Source organism: Centropristis striata, chromosome 17 (genome assembly GCF_030273125.1).
Source record: "Centropristis striata isolate RG_2023a ecotype Rhode Island chromosome 17, C.striata_1.0, whole genome shotgun sequence".
NCBI lineage: Eukaryota > Metazoa > Chordata > Actinopteri > Perciformes > Serranidae > Centropristis > Centropristis striata.
Genome location: NC_081533.1, coordinates 7,165,652 through 7,180,333, shown reverse-complemented (window position 1 = coordinate 7,180,333; position 14,682 = coordinate 7,165,652). Strand labels below are relative to the sequence as shown.

The window sequence follows — 14,682 nt, the reverse complement described above, 5'->3', positions numbered from 1 at the left end:
GGAGAGAAACAGTGAAGCGAATCGGGTTCAGTTTTTCTTTCATGTTGACAGTTTATTGCCATTATGTTGTCTGCAGGTAGAGCCTGAGATTGGTTCCTGATACAACAACAACAACAACAGACACAAAAACCCAACAACAGACAGGAAAAACAGGAGAAGCGGCTCTAAGCCAAAAGGAGGAGGGCTAGACCGTGATGTCATCATGTCCACATCTGTCCCCCACCCCCCCCACCCCCCCATGAAAAGTCCTGAAGTGACGTTGTGCCGTGATGATGTCACACGGGGGAGGGTTCTAGAATGTTCCGGAATTCCGCGGAGCCCCGGCCCCTCCTCCTCAAACAACAACAACACTAAACAGACATTAGCCGAAAAACAAGAAAAATTGCATTTATAACGTAAAACAAACTTCTGATTATGATTCTAAATTAACCCGCAAACACACACACACACACACACACACACACACACACACACACACACACAGACGTCCAACTTACTCGTACACACACACACGCACACCCCGGCGGTTGCATGAGGAAGAAGCTCCCTTTAGCAGCATCCAAAAGAACCCAACATTAATGTCACTTTATACTTCATGATAATAATATTAATTAATAATAGTGATGACGACGTGATGACATCACAAAGTGAAGGTCAAACACGTAGGCGGGGTTAAAATACGAAAAGCTGATGAGTACACCAAGAAAACAGCCAATCAGAAGCTCAAAGCTGGAAATAAAAAGTAAAAAGATAAAAAAAAAAAAAAAGGGAAAACATCGTTTCCCATTATGCCCGGCGGTGGCAGCAGGTCAGATTGTCCTGTGATTGGTCGATTCCAGAGACGGCAGAGCAACACGGAGGCAAACTCCTGATGATGTCATGCGTCTCGGGGCCAATCACGATCAAGTCTTGTGTTATTTTTGTCATCGGCATCACCACGGCCACTCCCTCCGGAGCAATCCCATTGGCTGGTTCTGACCTTCAAGTCACGGAGCGCAAAAAGACGCTCCACTCGTCATCTCCCACAATGCCTTGCTATGAGTGTGGGGGCAGGTTTCAGGCAGTGCCGCGACCTCCCAGCTGACAGTAAACATGTCATCATCATTCAGGGCGGATACACCCCCCCGAGGCTGCGTTCAGGTCCACGCAGGAAGATGGAAACATGGTATTATGACGTCTTTATAATCCAGAGGGGCAGTTAACGTCATGCTGCTCAAACAGCCTTTAAATGCATAATCAAAGGGGCAAAAGGCCACAATTCCAACTTCCCCACATCCGCTGAAAGCAGCACTTTAATCTTGTCCCTTGACGAACACAAAAACAACTTTTTATCGTCAAATCCTTAAAATTACACGAACAAGTCGCCGTTTCTGTAACTACTTCAAACACAAACCTCTTTTTCTTCTTCTTCTTCTCTTTTCCACTGTCCGTCTCACTCAACTTTTCCACGCAGGAAGTTGGAAATTTGTGGCAGGTCGGTTGTTATTACAACTTCCTATACTCCAGCAGGGCGAGAACGCAACCTGAAAATTTTCAGGTTTTTAAGTTTGAGTCTTTAAGCTGGGAAATCTTTCGACCTCATAGTTTTTAATAAAGTTGAACGAGAATAAAATCTCTGTAAAATCAGTCTTTAAGAAAGCCACAATTTCCAACTCCCCTGCGCCCCTGAATGCAACACTTTAATCCTCGTCCTTTCTTGGACATAAAAACTTTTTATTGTTTATCCTTTGAGTCGAATCACGACCTCAAACACAAACCTCTCCGTCTTGTCTCGTACAACATTTCCCAGAGTTCCCTGCTCAGTCCATCATGATTCCTACAATCTCCCATGTCTGTTAAATAATTCCTACAATCTCCCACGAGGCGTCACTTACTACATTTCCCACGATTGCCAGAGACAGCGAAGGTGACACGTTAACAACATTAAATGTTGCGTTTAAAAAACAAACAAACTCATAAAAACATCCGAGGACACTTCAAATATACACACAACGCTTCAAAGAGTTCAACATGTGAGTCCGTCCGTCCGTCTGTACAGCAGCAGGTCGTCCTGCAGGGGACGCCGCAGGGACGATCTCTTTGGTTTGTAGCTCGCAGTGTTCAGGGCACACGGGAGAAACCGGAACTACGAGCTTCAGCTTCAGATACATCAGAATATCTTTACACCTCTGGACCTGCTGGTGGGTTTAAAAAACATGATTTCTTTAGCCAGAAACTGTAAAAATACAAATTACCTTCAGATTTTCAAATTTCCAACCTTGAACCTACATGAACTCATGTAAAAAATATCCAACTATGTGTAAAAATGAAGCGTTTGCATGAAAAAGATGTTTGAAAGACGTTTTTGTGAGATTTTGTTGAAAATCTATGATGATTTCAGAGCATAAATACAGACTTCTCCGATCTGTCGCTGAAGTTGTACAAACTGTTTTTCCCGTCCAACGTGAACGCTGCCGTTGCTAATCAAGGCTAAGCTGCTGCTCAGACTAACTGATTAGCACAAGCTAACATAGGCTAGTTAGCCTCCTGGGCTAACACCGGCTAACAGAGAGAAGCTAAAAACAGTCTGTTGAAGCTCAAACAAACCGACGCACTTTATGTTTAAAAAACGAAATAGCTTCAACAGCTGACTTCAGCTAACGGTAGCTAACAGTAGCTAACGGTAAATAGCCTTGGGAACTAACAATTTAGCTTTAAGGCACCTTCTGATAATCAGCGATCAATAAAACCAGTAAAACTTTTTAATAACCTTCCATCCTGTCGGACATGCATCACGAAGAGAATCAAATAAAAAAAACAGTGTCGCTAACAGCTAACCCGTGCTAACGTAAAGGCTAACAGCAAGCTACACACACACACACACACACACACACACACACACACAGCAGGATTGAAGATACAGGATGTGTGTGATTTTAGTCGTGTGTGACGGTCGCCTCAGTATTGTAAAAGTGCTGAAACACACACACACACGCAGCCTAGTCTCTACAGCATCAGGACCGCTGTGTGTCCTGCAGCCAATCAGAGAGCTCCCTGCTGTCAGAGGTCAGAGGTCAGATGGGCGTCTCCTTGTTGTTTTTGAGGTCCGGAGCGCTTAACTGTCGTCTCATCCTGGGCGGCGGCGTGAAGCCCCACCCCCCCAGCTGTGGCGGCGGAGGCCCTGCCCCCAGCAGCATGTCGACGGGAGGTGGGGGAGGGGCCCCGGAGCGTGGCAAGCTGTGGTAGTTGGGGTGAGGTCCTGGCTGGAATGGTGCATTGTGGGGGTTGTAGTAAGGGTGATGATGGAACTGGTGGTGCTGGTGGTGGTTGTAGTGGAAACCTCCGTCTCTGTCTCTGTCCCTCCCACCTCCACCTCCTCCTCCTCCCCCTCGACCCCCGACTCGCTCCCCTCCTGGCCCAGGGGATGGCCCCCTTCTCTGTCTCGGTCGCCCCTGGTGACCACCACCTCCGCTTCCACCTCCTCCGCCACGATGCTGGTCGTTGTCGTAGTGTGCGTGGGCGGAGCTGTCTAGAGAGTTGCGGCGGTATCGGCGCTGGTGGTTCTGGTTGTGGCCCTGGTGCTGCTGGTAGAAGCCGCCGTGGTTGCGCTGCTGCCAGGCGCGCTGGGGGCTCGGGGTGCGCATGCGAGGGGGCGGAGCCTGGAAGGGGAGGGGAAAGAGAGCAGGACCCTGAGGGGGAGGAGGCGACGGCGAGGCTTTCCCCTCCATCCCTCCTCCTCCGTCCTCCGGCGGCTCGCCTCCGGCCCCCCCGGCCCCATCCAGCCCCAGAGCCTGCAGGGCGGCGCTGGCCGGCCCCCAGGACAGCCGGTGGGCGGGGTTACTCTTGAAGGGGAACTTGAGCTTGCACTCCTGCGGCGGGATGAAGCGGCCAGTCCCGGGGAGGTGGACGGGCACGACGGGGGAGTTCTGACCTGCAGGAGGACACGAGACAGAGGTCAGGTTTCTCCTCACACACACACACACACACACACAGGTTTTGTTTGATCTTTTCTTTCTCTTCTTGTTTGTCAGTCAAGTTTAAAATGTTATGTCTTTTGGCACTTTCAACTTTTTGTCCATTTTTGCCATTGCCGTGGCAATGAACTCCTCATCTTCGACGATTCGTGCTGGGAGTAGGCCTGTCACCATAACACAGTTTTTAGGACTACATATTTTCCCAGAAACTATCCTGATAAATGATAGTATCGTTGAGTAAATCCTTTTCTACAACAATGAATTTTTAAATCTCGAGAATATTAAACATTGGAATTGAAATGTGGAAAACAAATATTAAAACATCCTAGATAAATAAAACATAACTAAATAAACTACAATCAAAACAACGACGACTCTAGGGCTCTGTTAACATAAATTGCACTGAGATAAATATTATATATTATTTTTGGCAATTCCTACTGCCTGTCAAAAATTTACAGTATTACTAAAAAAGCACAAAAAGTCAGCGTTATCATGCGTCCACGAAAAGAGAGGCGTGGCTCCTTTAAGAGGCAGCACAGTGCTAACAGACTGACAGTTAGCTCTGTAGCAGTAGCGACAGTTAGACAACAGTTAGCAGTGTAGCAGTGTTGCCAATTTCAGGGCTTGAAGCAGAAAAAAATCCTGTGCCTGAAATTATTTTATGGGGGGGGGTATGTGTAACTGGATTATCGCTTGTTCTCGTTGTCTCACGTGTATACGGCTGGCTCGCTACGCTGCCTTTACGCGCTGGTGGGAACTGACGCCGGGCAGAGGACGGAGCAAACCCGCGGCGGTCCGTTCCGCGCCCGGTGGAAATCCCCAGTAAGGTTGACGTGCGGGAGAGCGTGCACAGAAAATGATCATAAACAAAGCAGCATGGCTAATTATTATGCACAATGTCTCCGCTGATCATAAACATAGTGATCGTGAATTAACGGTACGCGCTAACTGTGCACAGAGTGTCTGGTGCTTGTTGTAAACAAACAGAGATCGCTAAGAAGAGTAAGAAGGAGTCGCTGGATTTGTCTCCAGTCACTTTGTTGAAAAATAGTAATGACGTGGGTCTAAAGCTCACTCGCCGATGAGCCTTCTTCTTCTTCTCCGGCAGGCTATACGATATCCACCGTAATGCTGCCCACGGTCATATCCAAATCTAACTAAGGGTTTTTGGTGGGTTTTTTTTTTAAACATGATTAAAAAAAACAAAAAAAAACACAGACCCTCTTCAGACCCTCTTAGCAACTATTCTTCAAAAAAAGCGACTGCCGATAAATCCATCAACTTTTACTTGTGTAATTGGAGACTTTTGGAGACTCGTTGGAGACTCGTTTGGAGACTCATTGGAGACTCTTAACGAGCCACTGCCCCCCGCGTCCACGGGTCTGTTGGCTCGTTAAGAAGAGTAACAACGAGTCGAAGCGGCACAGTCCTCCTGCAGCAGTCTCTCCTAGCTGCAGTCAAAGAGCCGGAGGGGATGTTAACCCCTTAGCGTCCAGTCTGCAAATTGCTAACAGGCTTACAATTAGCTCTGTAGCAGTGCAGTGTGTATGTGCTGCAGCATTATGTGTTCACTTAACGACCTCCATTTGTTTACAACAAGCACCGGACACTCAGGGGCTGAGGAATTAAGGGTTGAGGAAACAGTGCTTCAGGTTTTGGGAGGCTATTCTGTGTAAAAGGTGATTAAAGGTCACATAAACTGTGGGGAACCACGATAAAAAAGACCCGAATCAGCAAAATACAAGGCAGCACCAGGAGGGGCAGAGAGACTTTTAAACTCCAATAAACTCGATAAAACTGGTTCTAGAGGGAAGTTTGGGGGATTTCCAGTTCCTCAGTAAGAGCAGCCCCATGAGGACACATCAGTGGAGTTCATCAAATGTCAAATATCAAAAGATATGACATCAGAGGGTCATATCATTTGAAACCAAGATATAAAAATATTAAAAATGTCATATTTTTAGTTGATGTTCCAGAGAATCAACTTGTTTGTTTTCTTGTTTGAGAATAAACTTGTTCTGCCCTCTGCTCTGACCGGCTCAGCAGAACTCCTTTTGGGGTTTGTTATTCATATAAAGGGAAACTCGTCTTAATTAATTAGAAAATACAGGAGATGTCACCAAACGTTTGAGACAACAGAACAGATTTTGATGGAAAAATAAAATTTTCTGATTCTCATATTTAAGATAAATGAATAATAAGAAGGGACAGAGATGGATCTGGTCTGGGTCTGACCCTGGTTCTGGTTCTGTCCTCGCAGTTTCTTGGTGATGTTCTGCTGCTGCAGGTTCAGAATGCGCTGCTGTTCCTGTTTCAGCCAGCGGAGGCGTCCTCGTCGGAACGCCGGGTCCTCGTCCATCAGCCGCTGCACTCTGACCTCCGGCTGACGGGGGACGCCGCCTCCGTCTCCGTCCCCGTCCTCTTCATCATCGTCTCTCCTTGTCTCTCCGTCTTCTTCTTCGCCGTTCATGTTGTCATCGTCCTGAAGGACAGAAGCAGGGGTTACCGGGGGAGCGGTGGCTAGGGGGGAGCAGTGGTTGGTGGGGGAGCATTGGTTGGGGGAGCGTTAGTTGGGGTGGGAGTGTTGGTTGGGGGTAGCATTGGTTGGGAGGAGCGTTGGTTAGAGGGGGAGCGTTAGTTGGGGTGGGAGCGTTGGTTGGGGGGGGATCGTTGTTACCGGGGGAGCAGTGGTTGGGGGGGTGTTGGTTGGGGGGGACCGTTGGTTACCAGGGTAGCGGTGGTTAGGGGGGAGCAGTGGTTGGGGGGGAGCATTGGTTGGGGGGTAGAGTGGGTTAGGGGGAAGCGTTGGTTGGGGGAATCGTTGGTTGGGGGGGAACGTTGGTTTTGGAGGAGTGTTGGTTAAGGGGGCAGTGTTAGTTGCAAGGTTCGTACACTTTTTGAATGGTCAAATTCAAGCATTTTTCAAGGACTTTCACGGTCCATTTTCAAGCTTTCCCAGTACCTTACAACGGTTGTAAGTTGCATGTTTTAGATGAGTACTTACATGCTAAAAGGGGTAATTTCACTCAACCATACTGACAGCGATGGTTTTACACTTTTAACAACCAAAAGTACAGTTTGCTAATCTCAATTTTCAATTAATTATTTTTTTCATTGAACATGTGATTATCTATAGTCAGATTGCAAGAGAAATACAGTAAGAATTTCAAGCATTTTCAAGCACTTTATCCAAAATCCAAGCACTTTTCAAACCTTGAAAATACAACATTAAAATTTAAGCATTTTCAAGGATTTCAAGCACCTGTACGAACCCTGTAGTTGAGGGGGAGCGTTGGTTGGGGGGAGCGTTAGTTGGGGGGGAGCGTTAGATGGGGTGGGAGCGTTGGTTGGGGGGGAGCATTAGTTTGGGGGAGCGTTGGTTGGGGGAAGCGTTAGTTGGGGGGGAGCGTTAGATGGGGTGGGAGCGTTGGTTGGGGGGGAGCATTGGTTAGGAGGGTAGTGTTAGCTGAGGGGGAGCGTTAGTTGGGCTAGGAGCGTTGGTTGGGGGGAGCGTTGGTTGGGGGGGCGGAGGTTGGTGGTCAGAGGTTAGGGGGAGCGTTGGTTGGGGGGGCGGAGGTTAGAGGGGGTGCGTTGGTTAGGGGGGGAGCGTTGGTTGGGGGGGGATCGTTGGTTAGGAGGGGAGCGAGGGCTAGCTGGCGGAGCAGCGCGGCGTCTGAACTTACCTTCACAGGGATGATGCTCTCCATCTTGATCATGCGGTCCCTCAGAGCTTTGATCTCCTCGTCCTTCATGTTGTTCTGCAGCTTTACTTCCTGTTAGAGTCAGACATGTTTCTTAATTAGAGGACCAAACATCCAGACGTCCATCACTTTTGTTATTTAGGGGTCCAGGTACTGATTATTAACAACAGTCCGGGCTTCAGGCTGTTATTGTTATCTCTCTTGCCGTGACGACTCACTCACCTCCAGGATGTCCGTCAGTTTGTCGATGTGAGCCTTCAGGTCGTAGGCGTTTTTTTTCTCTCCTCCCTCCCCCGTCTCCCCCCCTCCTCCCCCCTCCTCGGCGGGGGGGCTCCTCTCCTCTCCGATGCCCACCGTGTCGCAGACATCCTGGGCCACGGCCCGCCAGCTGTCACGCTCCCCTGGGTCCTTCTTGGCGTACATACGGCACAGCTCCTTCATCTTCACGATGGACAGAGCCTCGATCTCCTGACGAGAGTGACGGAAGTCTCCCAGAGCCACCTGCACACGCACACACACACACACACACACACACACACACACAAAGTCGTTATACCACAGCTCAAAACTAACTGCTGCTTCAAAATTGGATGTGTGTGTGTGTGTGAGTGAGAGGGTGTGTGTGTGTGTGTGTGTGTGTGTGTGTGTGTGCTGACCTCGTAGCAGATCTCTTTGACCGCCTGCATGCGGAGGTCCTCCATGGTGACCCGTTTCGGGTCCTTGCTGATCCTCCTCCTCTGAGGGATCTGGTAGACCCGCAGAGGCTCCCTCCTCTTCCCACTGCTGGGCAGACCACAGCGCTTCACTATGGACTGCACCTGGAGACAGGTTACAGGGAGACAGGTGAGAGAGGGACAGGCAGAGAGAGACAGACAGGTAGAGAGACAGACAGGTAGAAACAGAGAGACAGACAGACAGACAGACAGACAGACAGACAGACAGACAGACAGACAGACAGGGGTCTCACCTTGTTAGCAGGTAGTTTCTCTCTGAGGGAGGAGATCAGCCTCCAGCTCTCCTCACAAGAACGTTTGTCTGAGTCGTCTCCACTGTCACTGTCTGCATACTGCACAAACAGACACACAGACACGCACAGAGGTTATTGATTTCAGATTAATAATTATAATATTATCACATGATTATAGATATAAATTAGACAGAACAGAGACTCACCAGTCTGTGTTGCTCCAGCAGCAGATCTGCCTCCTCCTTCTCTTTACGGTACTGAATCTCCATATCCTGCAGCCTGCACACACGCACACGCACACACACACGCACGCACGCACACACACACACGCACACACACATGTGAATAAAACATAATTTATATATAAACTTTTTTTTCTCTGCATATTGTACATATTGAAGTATTGTCATGTTTGCAGCCTCTCCTGTCCTCTCCTCTCTGCTCTGTGTAAACAGCCTCTCCTGTCCTCTCCTCTCTGCTCTGTGTAAACAGCCTCTCCTGTCCTCTCCTCTCTGCTCTGTCTAAACAGCCTCTCCTGTCCTCTCCTCTCTGCTCTGTGTAAACAGCCTCTCCTGTCCTCTCCTCTCTGTGTAAAGAGGGACAGACAGAGAGACTGACAGAGAGACAGACAGGTGAGAGAGAGACAGACTAAATGACGGACAAAGAGGCGGAAAAGTGAGAGACAGACAAGTGAGAGACAGGTGAGAGACAGACAAACAGAGACGGACAGGTGAGAGACAGACAGGTGAGAGACAGACAAAGAGACAGATGAGAGACAGACCTACAGACAGACAGACAGACAGACAGACAGAGAGACAGAGACGGACAGGTGAGAGACAGACAGGTGAGAGACAGACAAAGAGACAGATGAGAGACAGACCTACAGACAGACAGACAGACAGACAGACAGACAGAGAGACAGAGACGGACAGGTGAGAGACAGACAGACAGACAGACAGACAGACAGACAGGAGAGAGACAGACAGAGAGGGACAGGCAAGACAGACAGACAGACAGACAGTGACGGACAGGTGAGAGACAGACAGATGAGAGACAGACAGGTGAGGGACAGACAGGTGACAGACAGACAGACAGGTAGAGACAGACAGGTACCTCTTCTCCATCTCCAGCTTGATGTCGATGCCCTGTTTCTCCAGCAGCTCTCTCTGAGCGTAGTTCCAGTCCTCCGGCTCCCCCTGCTGCTCTGCCGTGGCGCTGCGCTCCCGCTCCAGCCGCGCCTGCTCCGGGTGGTTGAACCGGAACACGTGGTTCTTCCCCATCACGATCCGGTGCCCTGAGGATGGCAGGACACACAAGTCAGCTTTTCAAAATAAAATCTTTAAAAATGGGCTTCACAGGAAAAGTGGCCATGAAAACACAAAAACAGAGGAAACCAGCAGGTTTCTTCACCTTGTTTGAGGATGACGGCGTCCGTGATCTGCTTCCCGTTAACGTACGTCTCCGCTCCGACCAATGGCTCCAGAGTCACCACCACTACACACACACAGAGCACAGCTGGGTCAACCTCACTGCACACTCACTGCAGATATCAATCTCACACACACAGTATGAGGGGGGGTCAGGGGTAGGGGAGTGGGGTTGGGTGGGGTGCGGGGCACAGGAAACACGGGTGTGAAAATGAAGGTGTTGTCACCATGGTAACGAGTAACAGCGACCGTTAAAACGATACCTGTCAGATTTCCTGGCAGCTTTTACAGAGAGAGAAGAAGAGAAGAGAGTGTGTAGTGTTCTTTTCCACCCGTAATGTTGTCACTTGTTGACACTTAAAATAACAACCTGGACAACAAAAAGCTTCGGCAAATTCATTTATGACCATTTTTGTCTCCAAAGAGGCTTTTTGGAAAATTAGTTCAGATTTAAGAGCTGCAGCTGCTGCAGGACGACCAGCAGAGGGAGACATAACATAGAGAGAGAGACAGGCAGTGAGACCGACAGACAGACCGTCAGACCGACAGACAGACTCACCTTCTCCCTGCTCGTTTGTCTCACTGACGAACACACAGTGAATCTCTTTAATAAAATGTCCTGATAGTTTGATGTCCACGTCCTGCTGTCCCACCCTGAGACACATTAAACACACAGTTATAATAAACTATAAACTGTCATAATAAACTATAAACTGTTAGTATTAACTATAAACTGACATAATAAACTATAAACTGTTATAATAAACTATAAACTGTCATAAAAAAACTACAAACTGTCACAATAAACTATAAACTGTTATAATAAACTACAAATTGTTATAATAAACTATAAACTGTTATAATAAACTTTAAACTGTTATAATAAAATACAAACTGTTATAATGAACTTTAAACTGTTATAATAAACTTTAAACTGTTATAATAAACTATAAACTGTTAAAATAAACTACAAACTGCAAGAATAAACTATAAACTGTTATAATAAACTACAAACTGTTATAATAAACTACAAACTGTTATAATAAACTTTAAACTGTTATAATAAACTTTAAACTGTTATAATAAACTATAAACTGTTATAATAAACTATAAACTGTTATAATAAACTACAAACTGTTATAATAAACTAAAAACTGTTATAATAAACTATAAACTGTTATAATAAACTATAAACTGTTATACTAAACTATAAACTATTATAATAAACTACAAACTGTTATAATAAACTATAAACTGTTATAATAAATTATAAACTGTAATACTAAACTACAAACTGTTATAATAAACTATAAATTGTTATAATAAACTATAAACTGTTATAATAAACTAAAAAACTGTTATAATAAACTATAAACTGTAAAAATTAACTACAAACTGTTATAATTAATTTTAAACTGTTATAATAAACTATAAACTGTTATAATAAACTACAAACTGTTATAAAAAAACTTTAAACTGTTATAATAAACTATAAACTGTTATAATAAACGTTAAACTGTTATAATAAACTACAAACTGTTATAATAAACGTTAAACTGTTATAATAAACTACAAACTGTTATAATAAATTATTAACTGTTAGAATAAAGTCATACATACATTATTAAACAGACAGTAAACTGAATAAGTTTAAATAAGGACATTAATAAGTTAATTTGACAGACAGAAGCCTGAACTAAGGACAGAGAACAAAAATGAGATGTACGTAAATATGAAGGTGTAGATTACCTGGTGAATCCCTCCTTGATGTAGTAGAGCAGACACTCTGACATCAGAGGGTCCTCGTTCAGGTTCACCAGGTGAGGCGTCTGGAGAAACAAAAACACACACTCAATCCTGCACACACCACATTATTACACACATTATTATTATTACATTACATGACATTACATTACATTACATGTCATTTAGCTGACGCTTTTGTCCATTTTGTGCATTCAACCTGATGGTACTAGACATAGACCACAGGAATCAAGTAAGTACATAACTTTAAGAGGTAAATGTCATCGCTACAGGAGTGCTATATGTTAAAGAAGAAAAGAAGAAGAGAAAAAATAAGCACTTTTAAAAAAATGTTTAATAAATATATATGTTAGGTGACCATGACTTAACCGAGGTATTGTTGGAAGAGATAGGTCTTGAGCCTGCGGCGGAAGATGTACAGGCTGTCTGAGGTCCTGATGTCGGTGGGGAGCTCGTTCCACCATTTGGGAGCCAAGACAGAGAAAAGTCTGGAGGAGGTTTTAAGGCGAGTTGACCCACGCAGGGTGGGAGTTGCCAGCTGTTTGGCTGATGCAGAGCGGAGAGGACGGGCAGGAGTGTAGAGTTTGACAAGGTCCTGGATGTAAGTAGGACCTGAACCGTTAGCAGCGGAGTTCGCCAGAGCTAGAGTCTTGAAGCGTATCCGCGCAGCCACATGTAGCCAGTGGAGGGAGCGGAGGAGGGGTGTTGTGTGTGAAAATTTGGGAAGATTGAAGACCAATCGAGCAGCTGCATTCTGGATGAGTTGCAGAGGTCGGATGCCTTTGGCAGTCAGACCTGCCATGAGGGAGTTGCAGTAGTCCAGGCGTGAGATGACCATTGCCTGGACCAGGACCTGAGCTGCCTTCAGAGTGAGGAACGGGCAGATTCTCCTGATGTTGTGCAGCAAGAATCTGGAAGATCTGGTGGTGGCGGTGATGTTTGTGGAGAGGGACAGTTGGTTGTCAAGAGTCACGCCAAGGTTTTTGGCGGATTTGTGGAGACAACCACTGTGTTCTGGACAGTGATGTGGAGGTCAGTGGTGGGGGAGCCCTTCCCTGGGAGGTAAAGTATCTCAGTCTTTTCCCAGGTTGAGTTTGAGGTGGTGCGAGGACATCCACTGGGAGATGTCGGCCAGACATGCAGAGATACGTGCTGCTGCCTGTGTTTCAGATTGGGGAAATGAGAGGATTAGCTGGGTGTCGTCGGCATAGCTATGATAGGAGAAGCCATGCGAGTGGATGAGGGAGCCAAGGGAGTTGGTGTATATCGAGAAAAGGAGCGGACCAAGGACAGAGCCTTGGGTTCTGGAACAGAACCCCTCCAAGTTACACGGAAGGTGCGGTCCTTGAGATAGGATTTGAGTAGAGACAGGGCAGAGCCCGATACTCCCAAGTAGTGAAGGGTGGAGATGAGGATCTGGTGATCCACAGTGTCGAAACCTGCAGAAAGGTCCAGTAGAACCACCACAGATGAGAGAGAGGCCGCCTTCGCCTTGTGAAGCTGTTCAGTCACAGCGAGAAGGGCAGTCTCTGTTGAGTGGCCCTTCTTGAAACCAGACTGGTGAGGGTCAAGGAGGTTGTTCCCATGCAGATAGGAGGACAGCTGATTGAAGATAGCCCGTTTCAGAGTTTTGGAGAGGAACGGCAGGAGAGAGACGGGTCTGTAGTTGTCCACTAAGGATGGGTCAAGGGTGGATTTCTTTAGGAGAGGATTCACCCTTGCTTCCTTCAGAGAGTTAGGAAAACAGCCAGTAGTCAAGGAAGTGTTGATAAGATGGGAGAGGAACGGGAGGATATCCGGAGCAATAGACTGAAACAGGTGGGAGGGAATTGGATCCAGCTGACAAGTGGTACGACGGGCAGAGGTTACAAGGCTGAGGCCTTGAGGTGGAGACAGTGGAGTGAATGCTGAGAGGGTGGGAGATGATGACGAGGAAGGAGGAGTGGCGGGTTGTAAGACTGGATGGGTAAATGAAGAGCGTTTGTCCTCAGTCTTTTTCAGGAAGTGATTGACAAAGTGGGTCGGTAGGAGGGGGGGTTGAGGGACCAGGAGGTTTGTAAAGATGGAGTAGAGCTTCTTCGGGTTGGAGAATGAAGATTGAATCTTGGTCTGATAGAAAGAGCTTTTTTCAGCTGAGATCAAAGATGAGAAGGCAGCAAGAAGAGATTGGTAGTTGCGTAGGTCCTCAGGGTGTTTAGATTTCTGCCACTTCCGTTCTGATGCCCGTAGGTGAGCTCTGGTGGCACGCACAGAGTCCGACAGCCAAGGGGCAGGGGAGGACTTGCGTACTTTCCGAGGAGTGAGAGGACAGAGTGAGTCAAGAGAGGAGGAGATGGTGGCAAGGAGAGTGTCGGTTGCAGAGTTGGGCTGCAGAAGTGAGAATGAGTCCGATGAAGGGAGGGAAGAGAGAACAGTTGAGGCCAGAGCAGGAGGAGAGAGAGAGCGAATATTGCGGCAAACCAGTACGGTATCTGTCAGTGAGGACAGACAGTCCGATCGGGAGAGTGGGAGGGAGAAATTGATAAAGTAGCGATCAGAGACATGAAGTGGGGTTACGGAGAGATTGGTAGTAGAGCAACTCCTGGTGAAGATGAGATCAAGATTATTATTATTATTAATATTCACTCACTCCTTTAGGAGAGAAGACGCCCAGCGTTCCTCCATCTTCTTTTATGGACACGCCCATCTCAGCCAGCAGGGACTCTCTGGGCCGGTGGGAATAGAAACAGGAGGACAGGGGTTCATTTATTCAGGCTTTATTTGAAAGGAAAACATGTTCATACAGTGTCCCTGAGAGCTCATATCGCTGCAACTGAACAAAACACATGCAAATTCACAAAACACAGCAAACTGAGAAACATAAGACC

At 46.9% G+C, this 14,682-nt stretch overlaps 1 protein-coding gene across 2 annotated transcripts in view; it reads right to left on the bottom strand.

The window, feature by feature from the left end:
• Positions 1-31: 31 nt before the first annotated feature.
• kif1c (kinesin family member 1C) overlaps positions 32-14,682 on the bottom strand; it is a 40,575-nt gene continuing 25,924 nt past the window's right edge. For both annotated transcript variants that reach the window (XM_059354635.1, XM_059354634.1), the window contains exons 17-28: positions 14,445-14,520; positions 11,801-11,880; positions 10,611-10,705; positions 10,035-10,118; positions 9,738-9,918; positions 8,831-8,903; positions 8,625-8,723; positions 8,314-8,475; positions 7,880-8,158; positions 7,640-7,729; positions 6,192-6,438; positions 32-3,910 (exon numbers count right to left, since the gene is read on the bottom strand). In XM_059354635.1, the coding sequence (XP_059210618.1) occupies positions 3,054-3,910; positions 6,192-6,438; positions 7,640-7,729; positions 7,880-8,158; positions 8,314-8,475; positions 8,625-8,723; positions 8,831-8,903; positions 9,738-9,918; positions 10,035-10,118; positions 10,611-10,705; positions 11,801-11,880; positions 14,445-14,520 (2,323 nt within the window). In that variant the 3' untranslated portion in view covers positions 32-3,053. The remainder of the gene's footprint in view (positions 3,911-6,191; positions 6,439-7,639; positions 7,730-7,879; positions 8,159-8,313; positions 8,476-8,624; positions 8,724-8,830; positions 8,904-9,737; positions 9,919-10,034; positions 10,119-10,610; positions 10,706-11,800; positions 11,881-14,444; positions 14,521-14,682) is intronic.